At 40.1% G+C, this 15,132-nt stretch overlaps 1 protein-coding gene across 1 annotated transcript in view; it reads left to right on the forward strand.

Annotated features, from left to right (window-relative positions):
- frem2b (FRAS1 related extracellular matrix 2b) overlaps positions 1 to 15,094 on the forward strand; it is a 53,245-nt gene extending 38,151 nt beyond the window's left edge. Inside the window, exons 7-24 of the mRNA XM_059330611.1 lie at positions 777 to 926; positions 1,768 to 1,977; positions 2,097 to 2,294; positions 2,417 to 2,581; positions 2,856 to 3,038; positions 3,127 to 3,257; positions 3,357 to 3,512; positions 3,780 to 4,083; positions 4,297 to 4,428; positions 4,643 to 4,974; positions 7,093 to 7,285; positions 7,407 to 7,511; positions 7,721 to 7,848; positions 7,923 to 8,057; positions 10,134 to 10,260; positions 10,842 to 11,029; positions 11,121 to 11,267; positions 12,062 to 15,094. Of these exons, the coding sequence (XP_059186594.1) occupies positions 777 to 926; positions 1,768 to 1,977; positions 2,097 to 2,294; positions 2,417 to 2,581; positions 2,856 to 3,038; positions 3,127 to 3,257; positions 3,357 to 3,512; positions 3,780 to 4,083; positions 4,297 to 4,428; positions 4,643 to 4,974; positions 7,093 to 7,285; positions 7,407 to 7,511; positions 7,721 to 7,848; positions 7,923 to 8,057; positions 10,134 to 10,260; positions 10,842 to 11,029; positions 11,121 to 11,267; positions 12,062 to 12,562 (3,485 nt within the window). The 3' untranslated portion in view covers positions 12,563 to 15,094. The remainder of the gene's footprint in view (positions 1 to 776; positions 927 to 1,767; positions 1,978 to 2,096; positions 2,295 to 2,416; positions 2,582 to 2,855; positions 3,039 to 3,126; positions 3,258 to 3,356; positions 3,513 to 3,779; positions 4,084 to 4,296; positions 4,429 to 4,642; positions 4,975 to 7,092; positions 7,286 to 7,406; positions 7,512 to 7,720; positions 7,849 to 7,922; positions 8,058 to 10,133; positions 10,261 to 10,841; positions 11,030 to 11,120; positions 11,268 to 12,061) is intronic.
- Positions 15,095 to 15,132: the final 38 nt, after the last annotated feature.

Genomic DNA, 15,132 nt, shown 5'->3' on the forward strand with positions numbered 1-15,132 from the left:
CATTTTATAAGGAAAATTGCTTCTTCAGATCGGTTTCAGCTTGTGACTACTCAAGTTATTTCTATGTTGTTCTAACAGACTATGACTGACTCCCTGTAGTTTAAGTCCATAAATAGTCTCTCTTTGTGATGTCATTTCTTACAGTTTTACAGTAGCTGACTGCACCATGTATAAAGAGGTCCAGGCCCTTAAGGAACCTTTTCGAAGCAGCATGACATGAGAGAAAACAGACTGTGAAAGGGTTAAATAGAATAATAGTGGGTGAGTTTGGCTGCAGTGGAATCTCAGCTCGTAGAAACACTAATTGCGGTGGAGCAGGCCTGGGCTGGCACATGGAGCTCTACATCCCCCAGACCTCCTGTCAGGCCTCCTGTCTGCCTCTCAGACCCTTTGCTATCAAAGTCACCACTACACTCATCCAGAACAAAACCAGGAACTTCACCGCCTTCAGGTTGCTTTTTGTCTTTAAAGACTTGATGAATGGAATACAGATGTAGAAATCCCCCCAAAACATAATTCCAGGAAGTTAGAAAGTGTTGTTTAAAGGCCACAATTACAGAGCTGACTACCTGCTGGTGTCTGATTGATGGAAACATTTTCTCAATTTCTCCTGTAATCATAGGTAATGTTATAGAATACGCTAGCTATTACAGATTCAACTCAGCAATTACAACAGCCATTCAAGTATCCTGTTGTGAAACAACTAAAAAATGATTGCGGATTACATCCTCCTGTGTGCTTTCCCTCATCTCCTTCACTCCTTTCTCTCTTGCCAGCTCCTATCTTCTACTTTGGCAACACAGACTACCATGTGGATGAGAGTGATGGCTTCGTGGAGGTGCAGGTATGGAGGACGGGGACTGATCTTTCCAAAGGAGGAACTGTCACAGTGCGCTCCAGAAAGACAGATCCTGTCTCAGCTGAGGGTATGTGTCCCTGCAAGGCGCCTTTCTCTGACAGCTTTAGCTAGTTAGTGCTTAGAGAAATGTAAACCTCTGAAAACAATAGACTTAAGTCATCACCCTGTCTCTCTTTGTTTTTCTGAGCTCAAGAGTCCGTGTTGATGTTAAAGCTGGATGTGTTGGGTGGATGAACTTGGGAATGTAAACATTGTTTTAGGTTAGAGGAAAGAAGTCAGGGCTTTTTCTGTTGGGCCCTTTCCTTGTAGGCATTTGATACGCTTTAGACTCCAAGACTGGTCGCTATCTCTTCAAGCCTTCCCTACAGCCTCTATTAACTCCTGCCCTCAGGCAGTCTTCCCCCCTTGCAAAGATTCTTAACATCTCCACTCTTGCCTGTGTTATAGCTGTTAAAATAAAATAAATAAAATAATCTAATCATATGCAGCATGGCAGAAATGCAAGCCCACACTTCACACTTCACACATAACTGGGTCATAAGTACATGAAAAAAGCCTGTGGGCAAGGGGTGAGCTCTCAATGCTCAGACTCTTCAAAGAATGGCAAATGAATAACCTGTATGCGCTCGGGGAGATATCCAATTTCTGCAGCTCTCCTTTAATCAGGCAACAAATTCCATCTGTTCATGGCTATCAACCATGAGATGGAAAGCGTCATTTTGTCAGAACACATGGTATATCCTTTCATCTTGCTCGCTGTCTGACATTCACAAATGAATTATGAAGTAACATGAGAACTACTGTCGAAATAAGATCAAGTGCTATAGTCCATTTGTGTTGTATCCACTATATCCCATAAGCACTATGTTCTTTAAAACATTCCTGACCTATATTGTGTTATGGAGCAGCTGGTGAGGATTACGTCGGGATCAGCCGGAATCTGGACTTTGCACCGGGGGTCACCATGCAGACGTTTCGTGTGACCATCCTGGATGACCTGGGCCAACCGGTGCTCGAGGGGCTAGAGAAGTTTGAACTGGTACTCAGGATGCCCATGAATGGGATCCTCGGGGAGCCGAGCAAGGCCACCATCCTCATCAATGACTCAGTTTCAGACCGTAAGTGGTTGTAATCAAAATTACAGCTACATTATACATATTCATTTTATGTTAGTGATTTATGTTTATACTGTATTTATTATGTTGATATATGGATTTACGTAACTATGTTGTTTTAGTGCCAAAGGTGCAGTTCCGTGATGCTGTGTATGTTGGCAATGAGAACTCTGGACAGATCTCCGTTACTGTATACCGCAGTGGAGATATCAGCTACAAGTCCACAGTACGCTGCTACAGCAGGCAGGGGACAGCGCAGGTCATGATGGACTTCGATGAGAGGCCCAACACAGATGCTTCCATCATCACCTTCTTACCAGGTGGTGTAGTAAAACCTAGCACCCGTCCCTTTGCATGGTTTGTGCTTCTTTACTTCTTTAAATAAATTATAAGGACATATGTAGTCACTCAATATCTTTTTCGTTTTCAATTTTTTTTCCAGGAGAGATTGAAAAGCCTTGTGTACTGATATTAGTTGATGACACAGAACATGAGGAAGAGGAAGAGCTCCGTCTTGTGTTGGGAAGCCCCAAGAGTGAATCTCCATTTGGGGCATCTATTGGAGGGCTGAATGAAACACTCATCAAGATAAAAGATGACGCAGACAGTAAGACTGCTTTGTTTGGTTATTATATTGTTCCTTATAATAGTTCTGTTTTAATGCCACCACAATATTTATATAATTGTTGCATTTTAAGTTAATGGCATAAATTTAGATTGTGAAAAAGATTTAACAATTGATTTAGTCTTTGTGTTGTTGTTTCTTCAGCTCTAACATAGTGTATTTTATGATATTACTACTTGGGCAGCAAATTCAGAAAGTTGTTCACACAGAGACTTTAATATGAGCTTGATTGAAACTATATGTCATGCCTTCACAGAGGCGATTATTAGGTTTGGAGAGACCAAATTCAGCGTAAATGAGCCGACGGGAAGTGGCCAAGTGTCTGTGGTCAAGATCCCAGTGATACGTATTGGAGACACCTCCAAAGTATCTGTTGTCCGAGTTCACACCAAGGACGGATCTGCTACCTCTGGGGAGGACTACCATCCTATATCTGAGGGTAAATAACACAGCCAGGCACTTTTATCAGAACAGCATGATTTGGAATTTGCTAGAAAATAGTAATTAAAAATCACTTTTCTCTGCAGAAATTGTGTTCAAAAAGGGTGACACAGAGCACTATGTGGAGGTGGAGATCTTATATGACAGTGTGAGAGAAATGAGAGAGGCGTTCACTGTGCACCTGAAGCCTGATGAAAACATGGTGGCTGAGACAAAGGTGAAACTTAAGCCAAATTAACATATAATTTAACTGTCTAGTGTGTAATTAGCTTCTACATTACCATCCTGGTAATTACCCTTTCTTGTCAATCAACAGATGAGCAAAGCCATAATCTATATCGAGGAGACCAACAGCATGGCAGATGTCACCTTCCCCTCAGTGCCCATTGTGGTTTCTCTGTTGCACTACGATGACATCGACAGGAGTAGGGACTCTCTCCCTGCAGCCGGATACCCTGTCATTTGTGTCACTGTAAGTCCCAAGTGATAGTCCAATGAATACTTAGTGGTATACTTTTCAGTCATTAAGTCTGCTAATGATTCATTTAGAAAGACTTTCTGTCAGTGCAGTTTTACAGGTAAATACTGTTAATGAGGCAGTATTTAGCAGATGTGCACACTGCTCAATTATCAGCTACCTTGAGGGCTCATCAAGAGTATACAGAAATGACTTTGGCTGCTGCAGGGTTTCCTGGATATAATATACTCACAAGACTAATTTCTTCTTTCCCTTTTCCAGGCCTGTAATCCCAAGTACCCAGACTATGATAAAACAGGCTCCATCTGCGTAAGCGAGAACATCAACAACACGCTAACTCGTTATCGATGGCTCGTTAGTGCCCCCACTGGCCCAGATGGTGTCACCAGCCCTATGAGGGAAGTTGACTTTGATACGTTTTTCACCTCCTCCAAGCTTATAACTCTGGATTCAGTCTACTTTCAGGCTGGTTCCAGGGTCCAGTGTGCCGCAAGGGGCGTGAACTCTAACGGGGATGAAGGTCTGGAGCTCAGTAGCCCCATAGTGTCCATCAGTATTGATGAGGGTGAGTGCAGCTCTTTCTCTAGCTGTATATGTTTAGTCTCTCTCATGGAAACTGCTCAATGTGATAAGCAGCTGCTGGCTACATTTTTCTCTCCCAACGCAGTACTTGCTGTCCTTGCTCCGAACAGAAAAACGAAACATAAAAGAATTTTCTGTGGAGGATTGTTAGGGAAACAAAACGTTTGATGTTTGTTTGTTTATGGCGTGGTTGCAGGAATGTGCCAGCCTCGTGTTGCAGGCACAGTGGGGGCCGAGCCCTTCTCTGCCAAGCTGCGGTACACTGGAACAGAAGACACAGACCACCCCAACCTCATCAAACTGACTGTCACCATGCCCCACATTGATGGTAATAACAGCACATATATGAATAATTTTCTTCAGTGAAAATATCACTTGTTGGTTTGAAACAGCTCTCAAACTGGCAAAGTTTTGGTTCCATATGTCACTCATCAACTACAGTCTTTTAATGAGTGGCTACTCCAGTTAGTCTTTTCCTAAATTGTAAATCTACCATTCCTATGCTTACACTTTCTGACTGCAATTTGTGTATTCTCTCTCAGGTATGTTGCCCGTAGTGTCCACCCGAGCCCTGTCTAACTTTGAGCTCACGCTGAGCCCCGATGGTACCCGTGTTGGCAACCATCGCTGCTCCAATTTGTTGGACTACACTGAAGTCAACACTCGCTATGGCTTCCTTACTGATGCCACCAAAAATCCAGAAGTGATTGGCGAGACAGCCTCTTACCAATATAGCACTTCCCTAAGGGGATCCAGTACACTACGGTTTTACAGAAACCTTAACTTGGAGGCCTGCTTGTGGGAATTCAACAGCTACTACGACATGTCCGAGCTACTCAGTGACTGTGGAGGCACCATTGGGACTGATGGACAGGTAAGCAGCCCCACCTTTGAGCTTCAGCTCACCTTTGACCCCTTTTGTCATTTCTAGACATGAGGAGCAAGGAGTCAGTTCAATAAAGCAGCGGACCCCCTTGAGGATAGGAATGTGGATTCAGCAGTTACTAGCCTGTTCTGTTCTATAACAAGTCTTGTCCATTTTCATTTTGTAATCCTAATTAATCATTTACAGGCATATTAAAACCCAGCTTGTCGACTTGGTTTTGCTTTAAATCCCAAAGTAAACACTAGCGTGTAGAGAAGTCATCCATTATTGTCTAGAGACCTGTGTTAACCTCTGTAGTAATGACTAACCCAACACTCTGCTCCCTTCAACTCCTGGTTTGACCCGTTATTTGTCTTCTGAAAGTGGCAAGTCAATAACCAGCAGCCTCATAAAAATCTGTATCTGTCTCTCTCTATGTATAGAATGTGCTTTTTGTAGCAGCAGCTGTGATATGTGGAGCTGGAAGGAGGAAATCTTAAAGCCCTCTGTGTACTCCTGGCGCCTATACCTCACAGCCTCCAACATTTGCATTCACCTTGGAAACGTACCGTTAGTGGACTTGCAGTTAATTAAGGTGTTGATAAAGAAGGGCTGTAGGAGTGCACGGGGCACATCGTGGTGAAAACCTCCACTACACTCCCACTGAGGATTATTAATTACAGCCTTGCAGCAATCGCAAATATATTTGGCTCTGAACATATATAACAGGGTATATTGGTTTGTTATTATAATGGGAGTTTCTTATTTTACATGGCTTCGGGTTTATTTAATAACAAAGACATCACCAGGGTGATAAAAGCCTTTTTTCAACAAGTCAGACTTGTTGTTCATGTTGCCTGTAGCCACATGCTGTAAATGAGGATGTGGCAGTAATGAACAAGTCTTGGCAAGTAGGCAGGATGCTGCTGGTAATATAAACTTTGCCTTGAGGTTAAATCAATAATGCACATACTGTGCATTTAACGGCGAGCACTTCACCTCTAGCTTTATCGATAAGTGACCACATTGATCAGAGAAAATAAAATAAAAATGTATACAAGAAAACAGCTAAATTTGAATGTTTTTGACCCCCAGACAACTTAGACAGTCTCAAAATCTTAAAGAACACACATCTTACAGTAAAAAAAACTGTTCTTGTCTCTGTTGTCTTTCCATCAAGGGGAAGATATACATTTAGGTCTTGTACAGAGCTGTAGCTAGATTTTGTTGCTATGGTTACTGAACAGAGCAAAAGAAGGTATGTAGATGCATAGACTGAGGCGTCACAGGTTCAATTTCAGGATATGCAAGTTGGGATCAATGGAAAAAGAAAGTGCCTTTGTTTGTGGGTGCCCTGTGACCCTGAGTACTCCTCTAAGTGGGTAGGCAGGCTGAGCGAAGACAGCTCTGTGCAGGCCGGGGGCCAGTGTCATGTCACAGTGTAGGGCTTAGTGCCCAGCTTAACAGGACCATAGGAATCTATTAAGGCCCAGCAGGATATGTCAGAAGGCTATTCTGCAAATCATTTGCCTGAGCACTCAGCACCCAGAGGCGTAGGCACGTCTCCACATGAACACAGAGCCAGTGCAGGCAGGTACCTCTCACAGGTCAGAGGAAAGTGCAGATACCAGAGAGCTCTCCCTCTGAGGACTTTCACCACTTGGAATCCTTTGACCATTTTAGGACAGCTCTTTTAGAGAGGAAAAGTTTGGATCAATTTAAAGCATCCAACAAATGTAAATGTAATGCTTTTGTGTGTTTTATGTTAAGTGATTACAGAAGTGCATTATGATTTTGGCACAATTGATTTGCAATTGAAATATTGTTATTTAGTTGAAAAGATAAAATTGCAATACTTTATCTGTAATGGTTGGAATAAGTGTCCACTTAAGAGAATAGACTCAATCTTACAGCCACAGAACATCAAGTGACCTCACTGACGCCTACTTTAAGTTAACATTACAGACATGATTCCCCAGGAAAGTGTGCTTTAAGTTCCCTAATACAAATGTTTCCAAAACCGACCAGTCTGTGGACTGAAGCACTATTCAGAATAAAGCTTGCAAAAATAAGCCATCACTAAGCCAGAATGATTCAATTTTTTCTGCATGTTGGTTTTCACTGTAGGTGTTGAATCTGGTCCAGTCCTATGTGACCCTCAGAGTACCGCTCCATGTGTCCTATGTCTTCCACTCCCCTGTGGGAGCAGGAGGTTGGCAGCACTTTGACTTACAATCTGAGCTGAGGCTTACATTTGTGTACGACACTGCCATCTTATGGAGGGACGGTATCAGTAGCCCACCAGAGGCTGAACTACAAGGTAAGACTAGTATTTTGCAATATGAATTTGAGGATTACTTGAAATGGGTCATGTTCTCTAATTGTGGGATTATAAAAAAGTTAAGTAATGACAGTAAAGCAATCTGTGATTTTCTTTGCAGGTGCTCTGTACCCAACCAGTATGCGTATAAATGGCCAGGGAAGACTAGTGGTCAACTTCCGCACTGAGGCGCGATTCAGAGGCCTGTTTGTGTTTGGACATCCAGGTACAGTATGTCGTATAGAAGGGATGTACAGTAGTGTTTATCAATCTAAATTGGATGTGTTGTGTTTGATGCTGAGTTAAAGCGTTTCATAATATTTTGCATATGTGATGGCACAATATTTTTTTATTATGTTCTGTCTTCTTAAATTGTTCTTAAAAAGTATTTAAATTGATCATGCTACACTTTAATTGATGTATTTTTCCAATCAGCTTCACCAATCACCTCCATGGTCATGTGTCCGGACCACCCTGGTTTGACCTTTAACCTCAGTCTTGTCAGGAATGAGCCAACCTACAACCAGCCCATCCAGCAGTGGACTTTTGTCTCTGATTTTGCTGTGAGTAGACATTTTGTTTTCCAGTTTAATTGTTTTTACACCTAATTCTTACTAAACATAATTTTCCCTTTCAGGTACGTGACTACTCTGGCACATACACAGTCAAGCTGATCCCCTGCACATCCCCTCCCAGTTTGGAGTACACCATCCCTCCTGTCTGCAATCCCAGAGAGCCTCTTACCTTCGACATGGACATCCGCTTTCAGCAGGTGGCCACAAGTTCTCTAGAATTAGATGGGGGGGGGGATGTGATCATTGTGAGGAAATTTGTCAGCAAAACCAGGATTCAGGAAGAAATGCAGGATCATAATCTCCATAAATAGCATTACCATAAAAATACATAGCCTCATGCAAGAACCACTCATACGACAGATTTGTTCCTAAGTGGCTTGTACAAGGGATAAGGGAGATGTGCAGATTCACCAATTTTCTCATAATTCAAATTTTCTCTTCGGCACAAACACAATTTACAAGTGGTGACCTGTTATATGTGCTATGTGCAGTTTTTTTGCTAATGTATTGAATATCTCATTACTTGGAAGCACTTTTGAGTTTGAAAATCCTATTTAAGTTATAAATTATAAAGTGAGAGAAAGTGAAGACAAGAATACAAAAATGTTGTATGATTATGCCCATTGTCAGGCACTGCCATCTTATAACCACCAGCTTAAGTTTTAAGCCTCATCCTAACTACAATTTGAGAGCTACTATGAAACCAAGACCAATTTAAAGGAGGAAATTGCCTTTAAAAACTCTCCTGAGAGCAACAATTGAATTCACTAAAAGGACACTTAAATGTATGCTTCAGCATAATTTATGAACCAAATAGATTGTGTTATGTCCACAAGGTTTGTCCAGTCCAAAAGTCCTCCTTAACAAGACCACATAATCTAACCAAAACGTCCAAAAAACATAATATCCTCCATTCAAAATGCAAAAGTACAAATCAAGGAAAGCAAAATATTCTAACCCCCCAAAGGATTGAACTCACCAGGTGTAGTATTGGCAAAAGGCGGATATGGCCTTGGCTTGGTTTCTAGTCCTCTGCTTAAAAGTCATGGTCCTTAAATCATACTGATTCCCTTGTTCACTTCATATGGGTGAGTTACAGCCATATAAAAGGGGTAAATGCTTTACACATGCTTGACTGAAGGCTGCCCAAAAATCCCATTACTTTTCTGCCTCTCTCCAAAAAATCATTTCCTCCATTTCCTCTTAACACCCCCAAACAATTCTCTCCCCTTTTCCCAGGCAACACCCCCTTACACCTGTCACTCTGGAGAAACAGCTCACCTGACCAGTGTGATCGATATGAGACATAGCATACAAGTTAAAGCATGGGTGACATTGATATAGTGCACCAGCGGTTTATCTTGCAAGGGTTCATAGTATTACTTTTTTAGCATTTGTATTAATATTAATATTTCGTTTTTTAAATACACTAATGAAAACTTTGAATTTACCGACGTATTGATCAAGTCATATATATTTTACTTGCACTCACAACTGTCTGACTGGCTACTACTGTATGTTTAAAAAATGTGACTATAAAGCCAGGAGGTGTGGCTTACAGGAAGTAATGAATGAAGAAATGTTGAATTAGTGACAGATCTGTCATCTTGATTTATCCTGATCTTTTTGCTCATATTCAGTAATTTATTTCCATGCCTCTCTATTTTATGGCATCACTTAAAAAATCTAAGAGGAACCTCCCTCCTGGTTCACTCAATCTAATCAAGTGCTCATAAAACAGCAACTCTTTTTACTGAAGCTGACAGGAACAAATATTTAATCAGCTTCCCCTTGTTAATCCATTTTCCCTCTGGGGGAAAGAAGTAATTTAATTACTTTAGTAATGAAGTAATTGTGGTTGTGATTGTGATTTAGACGAACCTGCAGTGCTGTGTGTCCAGCTCCTGATGCAGACTCCAACATCTAACCACTCCAGCATCAAAACACCATATACAGTGATAATAGCAAAGCTTCCCAAGTTCTTTTAATGATTTGCCCATAAATGACAGAAACAAAGACAAAGAGATACCCTAAAACTTCTTATTTTATAATAATTATATGAAATGTAGAAAATAAACCAAATTCTTTTTTAGCCGCACTTTTTACAGCTTAAAAAAACTGCCAATTCATATGAATGTTGAGAGTATTGGAACCATTTGCAAATGCAAGCAAGATTGGGAATTTAAAAAATATTTCTCAATATTGAAAACATTTCTTGACTTTATCTCTAAATATGGTTTGTCTGCGCTTGTCTGTCGCCTTTGTGTTTCTAGGTTAGTGACCCTGTGGCTGCTGAGTTCAGTCTGAACACTCAGATGATCTTACTCTCTAAACGGATGCTCTGGCTCTCAGACGGCTCCATGGGCTTTGGACAGGAGAGTGACACCGCCTTCTCACAGGGTAATGCAAGTGAAACATGCAGTGATAAATTGTCAGCTGCACTTAAAAGTTTATGGATTAAAAAGACAAGATAACAAAAACAAAACAAAAAAACAAGGCTTGAGTGTTTGTTGAATTGCATGGATGACTGTGAATGTGTTTGATTGCTTGGCTCAATGGATGTCTGTAGACCAAAAAGAAATCCTTGTGTGATGAATATTTGTGTCGATTTGGCAGAAATGTTTTTCATTATTTCCTGACCCAAGAGCATGAAATTTAAATGAAAATTCGGCCCGCATGAAGTGTCATTTTGACCACTTTCATGTCTTTTTTCCAAAACAAGCTAATTACGGGAGCCAGAGTTTTATTTTTCTCAACAAGATCTTGAAAGTCTTTGAAAAGTCCTTGAAGCTGCTGTCTAAGTGAATGTAGAAAGCTGACAGGAATAAGAGAGTAGTTTTAGCTAGGATTTTAATGTTGTTGGAATAAAATCATTTGAGAAAACTGCATCAGTGAACATTATAAAAATCTTTTTTTTAGCAAAGCTTTTATTTAAACCATTAGTGATTGCAGTGATTTAAACTGTTTTTCTCTTCCTTCAGGGGATACAATATATGGCCGAGTGATGGTGGATCCAGTGCAGAACTTGGGCGACTCCTTTATTTGTAACATAGAGAAAGTTTTCCTGTGTACTGGAGCTGATGGATATGTCCCTAAATACAACCCCAGCAACTTTGAGTTTGGCTGTCTGGCTGATGCTCCATCGTTACTATACAGATTCAAGATAATTGTAAGTAATACAAGTTTATCTCATCATGTCACATGTGCTTTGTGTCCGTTCAAATTGAAATATTCCTTACTGTATCATCTTCTCACTCCAGGACAAAGCCCAGCCTGAGACCCAGGCCCGGTCGTTTGGCAATGTAGCTTTCAATGCCCTACTGGCGGTAGATGACCCCGATGCTTTAACTCTAGTGAGACAACCTGGGTCAGATGGTTTCAGAATTGATTCCTCAGCTCTCTTTCAGGTCAGTAGAAATGTCAAGTACAAGAAACACATTCAGCACACAGCCTCTCATAATTAACCATCTGTAATGTACCCTAGAGGTTATTTTGAGCTGGAATTTAAGTTTTTGTGTGGCCACTTGATCTGCTGTGAATTTTCACCATCCCACTGTGTATAAAGCCAGTGGAAAGAGCAAGCTAAAAATAATGTGTACTGCATAAAAGGGCACCGAAAGTAACCTTAAAATATATATTTTTTCACCACTGATATTTTTCTTTTTCTTCTTAACAAGCTGAGGGAAAAAAGACTCACTGACCTGACACATTCTGTGTGGAAACCTTATTACAAGTGAACAATTCTGTCACCATGTGGGCAGGCCTTTATATGGCCTCTGATTACAGGATCATATCTATGACTCAGACCCTTCCCCTATTATCCAGCCAAGATTGCTTTTTCTGGTTGGTGAGTTTCTTGGCTTGTTAAAGAGAAAAGGTCAGTATCGGTATGTCCACAAGCCCGATGAGTATTTTCCAATTGCTGAAAACTTTTCTTCTTCAACTCCATTACACAGTAACTGAACTGTAAGTTTGAGGTGCATGCATTATATGTTTGACTAGATATAAACACCACAACAAACATGGGTCCACGAGGGGCAGTTACAGTGACAGTTGCTGCATTTCAAACAGTGTTTCAAAGTATTTTATGGTAGATTTTCTTTTATTACCGAACGCTTACAGATCAACAAAAGGAACTGATGTTCTGCTGAAAGATGTGCCATAAATAAATTCTTAAAACAATAACTGTTTCTCACTCCAGGTATCTGCAGGGAGAGAGTGGTACATTCACACCATCTACACTGTCCGTTCTCGAGTCAATGCTAACCGTGGCATCGGGAAGAGAAGTTTGGAGTACCATGTGATGAGCCAGCACACAAATCTGCTTCCAAATGGTCAACATCGCACCAGAAGATCAGCCAATGACGTGCCAGACATAATAGAGGAGATCGGTCAGAGTAACAACCGCGGTACCAACATACTCCACATTGCGCTGGATCGTAGCAGCCAGCAAAGGACGAGCCCAGAGAGGGAGATCTTCACCAAAGGGATCATCCCCCGTGAGCTCAACCAGAAAGACAACAGTGATGACAGACTAGTGTTGATCATTGGTATCTTAGTTGGCTTGCTCCTCACGGTGCTCATCATCATCGTGGTGATGTTACTGGTCCGGTCCAAGCAAGAGAAGAAAGATGTACCCAAGAGCTCCAGCAGCGCAGAGCCCATGATGACACAAGCCCTCAGTGACAGCTCGGAGGTCTAACAGACTGATGATTGAGAGTTTTAGTTAATACTTTTGTTTTGCAAGTGCCTCACATTTAGATAAAAATGAAGATTGTGTGCGGAGCAACACAAACTACAAGAGCTTTGATTCTATTCAGAAATCTACTTGAAATACTGAATCACTTCCGCGGCCAGGGAGTGGACCGGACACTAACTTGGACTTTGTTAGCAGCTGTTTTAAGGCACTAGTCAAGTTGTCAGCACTCACTTATTGATTTGCTTTTGATGCCACTTGATCCAAAAAAAAAGATGTTGTTACGTTTCCAAAGGTGCTACAGAACATGCCTCTTATCTTTGGCATTTGGTGTTTTACTGAGTAGGTCAAGAGAAGCTGGTTATTTTGCATACTGTAGTAGTTGTTAACAACAGGCTTTATATCGTTGATTTGCTGCATCAAGACACTGTCCATAGTTTGCGTACACTGGGTAAACATGTCTGTCTTATAGAGAATGATTTGTCCTTAGATTCATTGAGTGCCTAAGAATTCAGAATTTTGACGTTTTATGATATATATTACATTTTGTCCTGCGTGATCAGTAAGACATCCACTCAAGTGAAAAAAGAAAATCACATTGTGTTCTTGTGCTCATGTTTTTGCATGCATTTATTTTTGTATTTTAAGACTGTTTGAAATTGTAAAAAGTCTAAATGCTGATTTGAATGGAACTGGGACAAATGCATCTAATCTACTGTATTTCCACCAGTTAATGTTTTACAGTATATCCCATGAAAAACAATATTTTATCAATAGCCAATTGTTGCCCCCGCCCCCCCTAATATTTAGTTGTCAAAACACTGTATGGTTTTAAGACAATATAATTGACACATGGCACTCAATCAAATAAGAGAAGTGAAACTGTTAGTCTGTAGTATTGAATTAATTTCCAAGACAGCTGGTCTGCAATGTACAGTGTACTATAGTAGCTTTTCCAGGTCTACTATTTCAAACAGGAACTATTTTCAATCCTGGAACAACAGGTATGCTAAATTTTGAAGTGTTCACTACTGTAGCTTAGTAGAGATAGCAAGGACTCCAGATCCCTCTCACAAGAAGGGTCTGTGTTGACTGTGCTGTTAAACCTTTCTAACCTTGAAATATTGTCTAATTACCTACCAGATTTCACTTAAAGGGAATGCAATGTTTAACCCTAAAAAAAATCAATCATCATCACTGTCAAAACTGCTGTCTGCTCCCTCATTCATTGGTTTGAAATTTATTTATTTATTTTCCAATGCTTGTTATTTAGTGCCAACACAAATCATAATATCTCCCTTTTAATTTGCTTTGAACTTATCTTTCTCAAACTGTGTAACTTTTTTGTAATTGGAAATTCAATATACAAGACACATAAACAGATTATGTGGCATGTTTGCATTAGAACATTGTGCACATAAGATGAACATCATACTAGCTTTCCATGTATTAGTGTTTTTTTTGTTGTTGTTGTTGTTGATGTTGTTGTTGTTGTTGTTGTTGTTGTTGTTTTCCAGATCCAGGCACCGGATTGCCATAAAATCTGATTACCTCATACTACTGTATAACGTATGACAGACACTAACTTCATAGTCACTACTGTATAAATGTCAAGTTTATTTGCATTTTATTTTGAAATTGAGAACAATTCTATGCAACCTGTGATATCATACCTTCATGAAATGTTTACTCCAAGTATGATTTTTTTTTCAGTGCACAATTTGCTTGCTTATCTAGGTTTGACACTGTATCAATGTACTGTGGTTCTTTCATTCAACTTTAATGCTTTGAGTGCATTATGAGCTTTTTTATGCACATGTATGTATGTATATACATATGTATTACCTATAAATATACCATTTGGATGTTTTGGGAATGGTTACTGTTAAAAATGCATACTGTATGTGCTGTAAGTATTTGTAACATAGACCAGAAGCACAGCGTGGTCTGCAAATAAATAATTTTTCAATAAATATTGTGGGTTTTTTTTTATTTAACATATGTCTCAGCTTAAAGCTATTGTTGGGTAGAGTCACAGGGAATGTCTATGAAGAAATATACCTGTTCTTTGTACTGTGACTGAAAATGCTCAAAATCTCATGCAACCATTTAAATTCATAAATCTATAAACATATATATTGATCCATTTGAGCATCAGTCAATCAGTTATATTTTACACATACAACACACAAAGGACTTCTGTTTGACAATAAGCTGCCACAAAACCATTGCCATTAACCAAAACCATTATCTCACATTATTTATGTCAGTATTATGATATCTCTAATTTGTGGATCCACTGTATTTACTTAAGTCATCGTTTCATGAGCCCCTTTGTGCAAGTCAAGCATAATGAGTAGTCAGATAAACAACTCATTAAACCATGTGCTTTTATTACCAGTGCATATTGATAGAGAAAACAAATTGTTTGTATTGGTGTGATACAGCGTATAAGGTTAAAATGCTTCAGACACATCTGAAAAAGATCAGCCTTTGACTCTTTAATGATGTCTGGGCCCCCGTTTGGCACCAAGTCAAACAACAGATCAGGTGCATGAAAACAGCAGCTTCCTGGT

The sequence above is a fragment of the Centropristis striata genome, chromosome 4 (assembly GCF_030273125.1).
Source record: "Centropristis striata isolate RG_2023a ecotype Rhode Island chromosome 4, C.striata_1.0, whole genome shotgun sequence".
In the NCBI taxonomy this organism is placed as follows: domain Eukaryota; kingdom Metazoa; phylum Chordata; class Actinopteri; order Perciformes; family Serranidae; genus Centropristis; species Centropristis striata.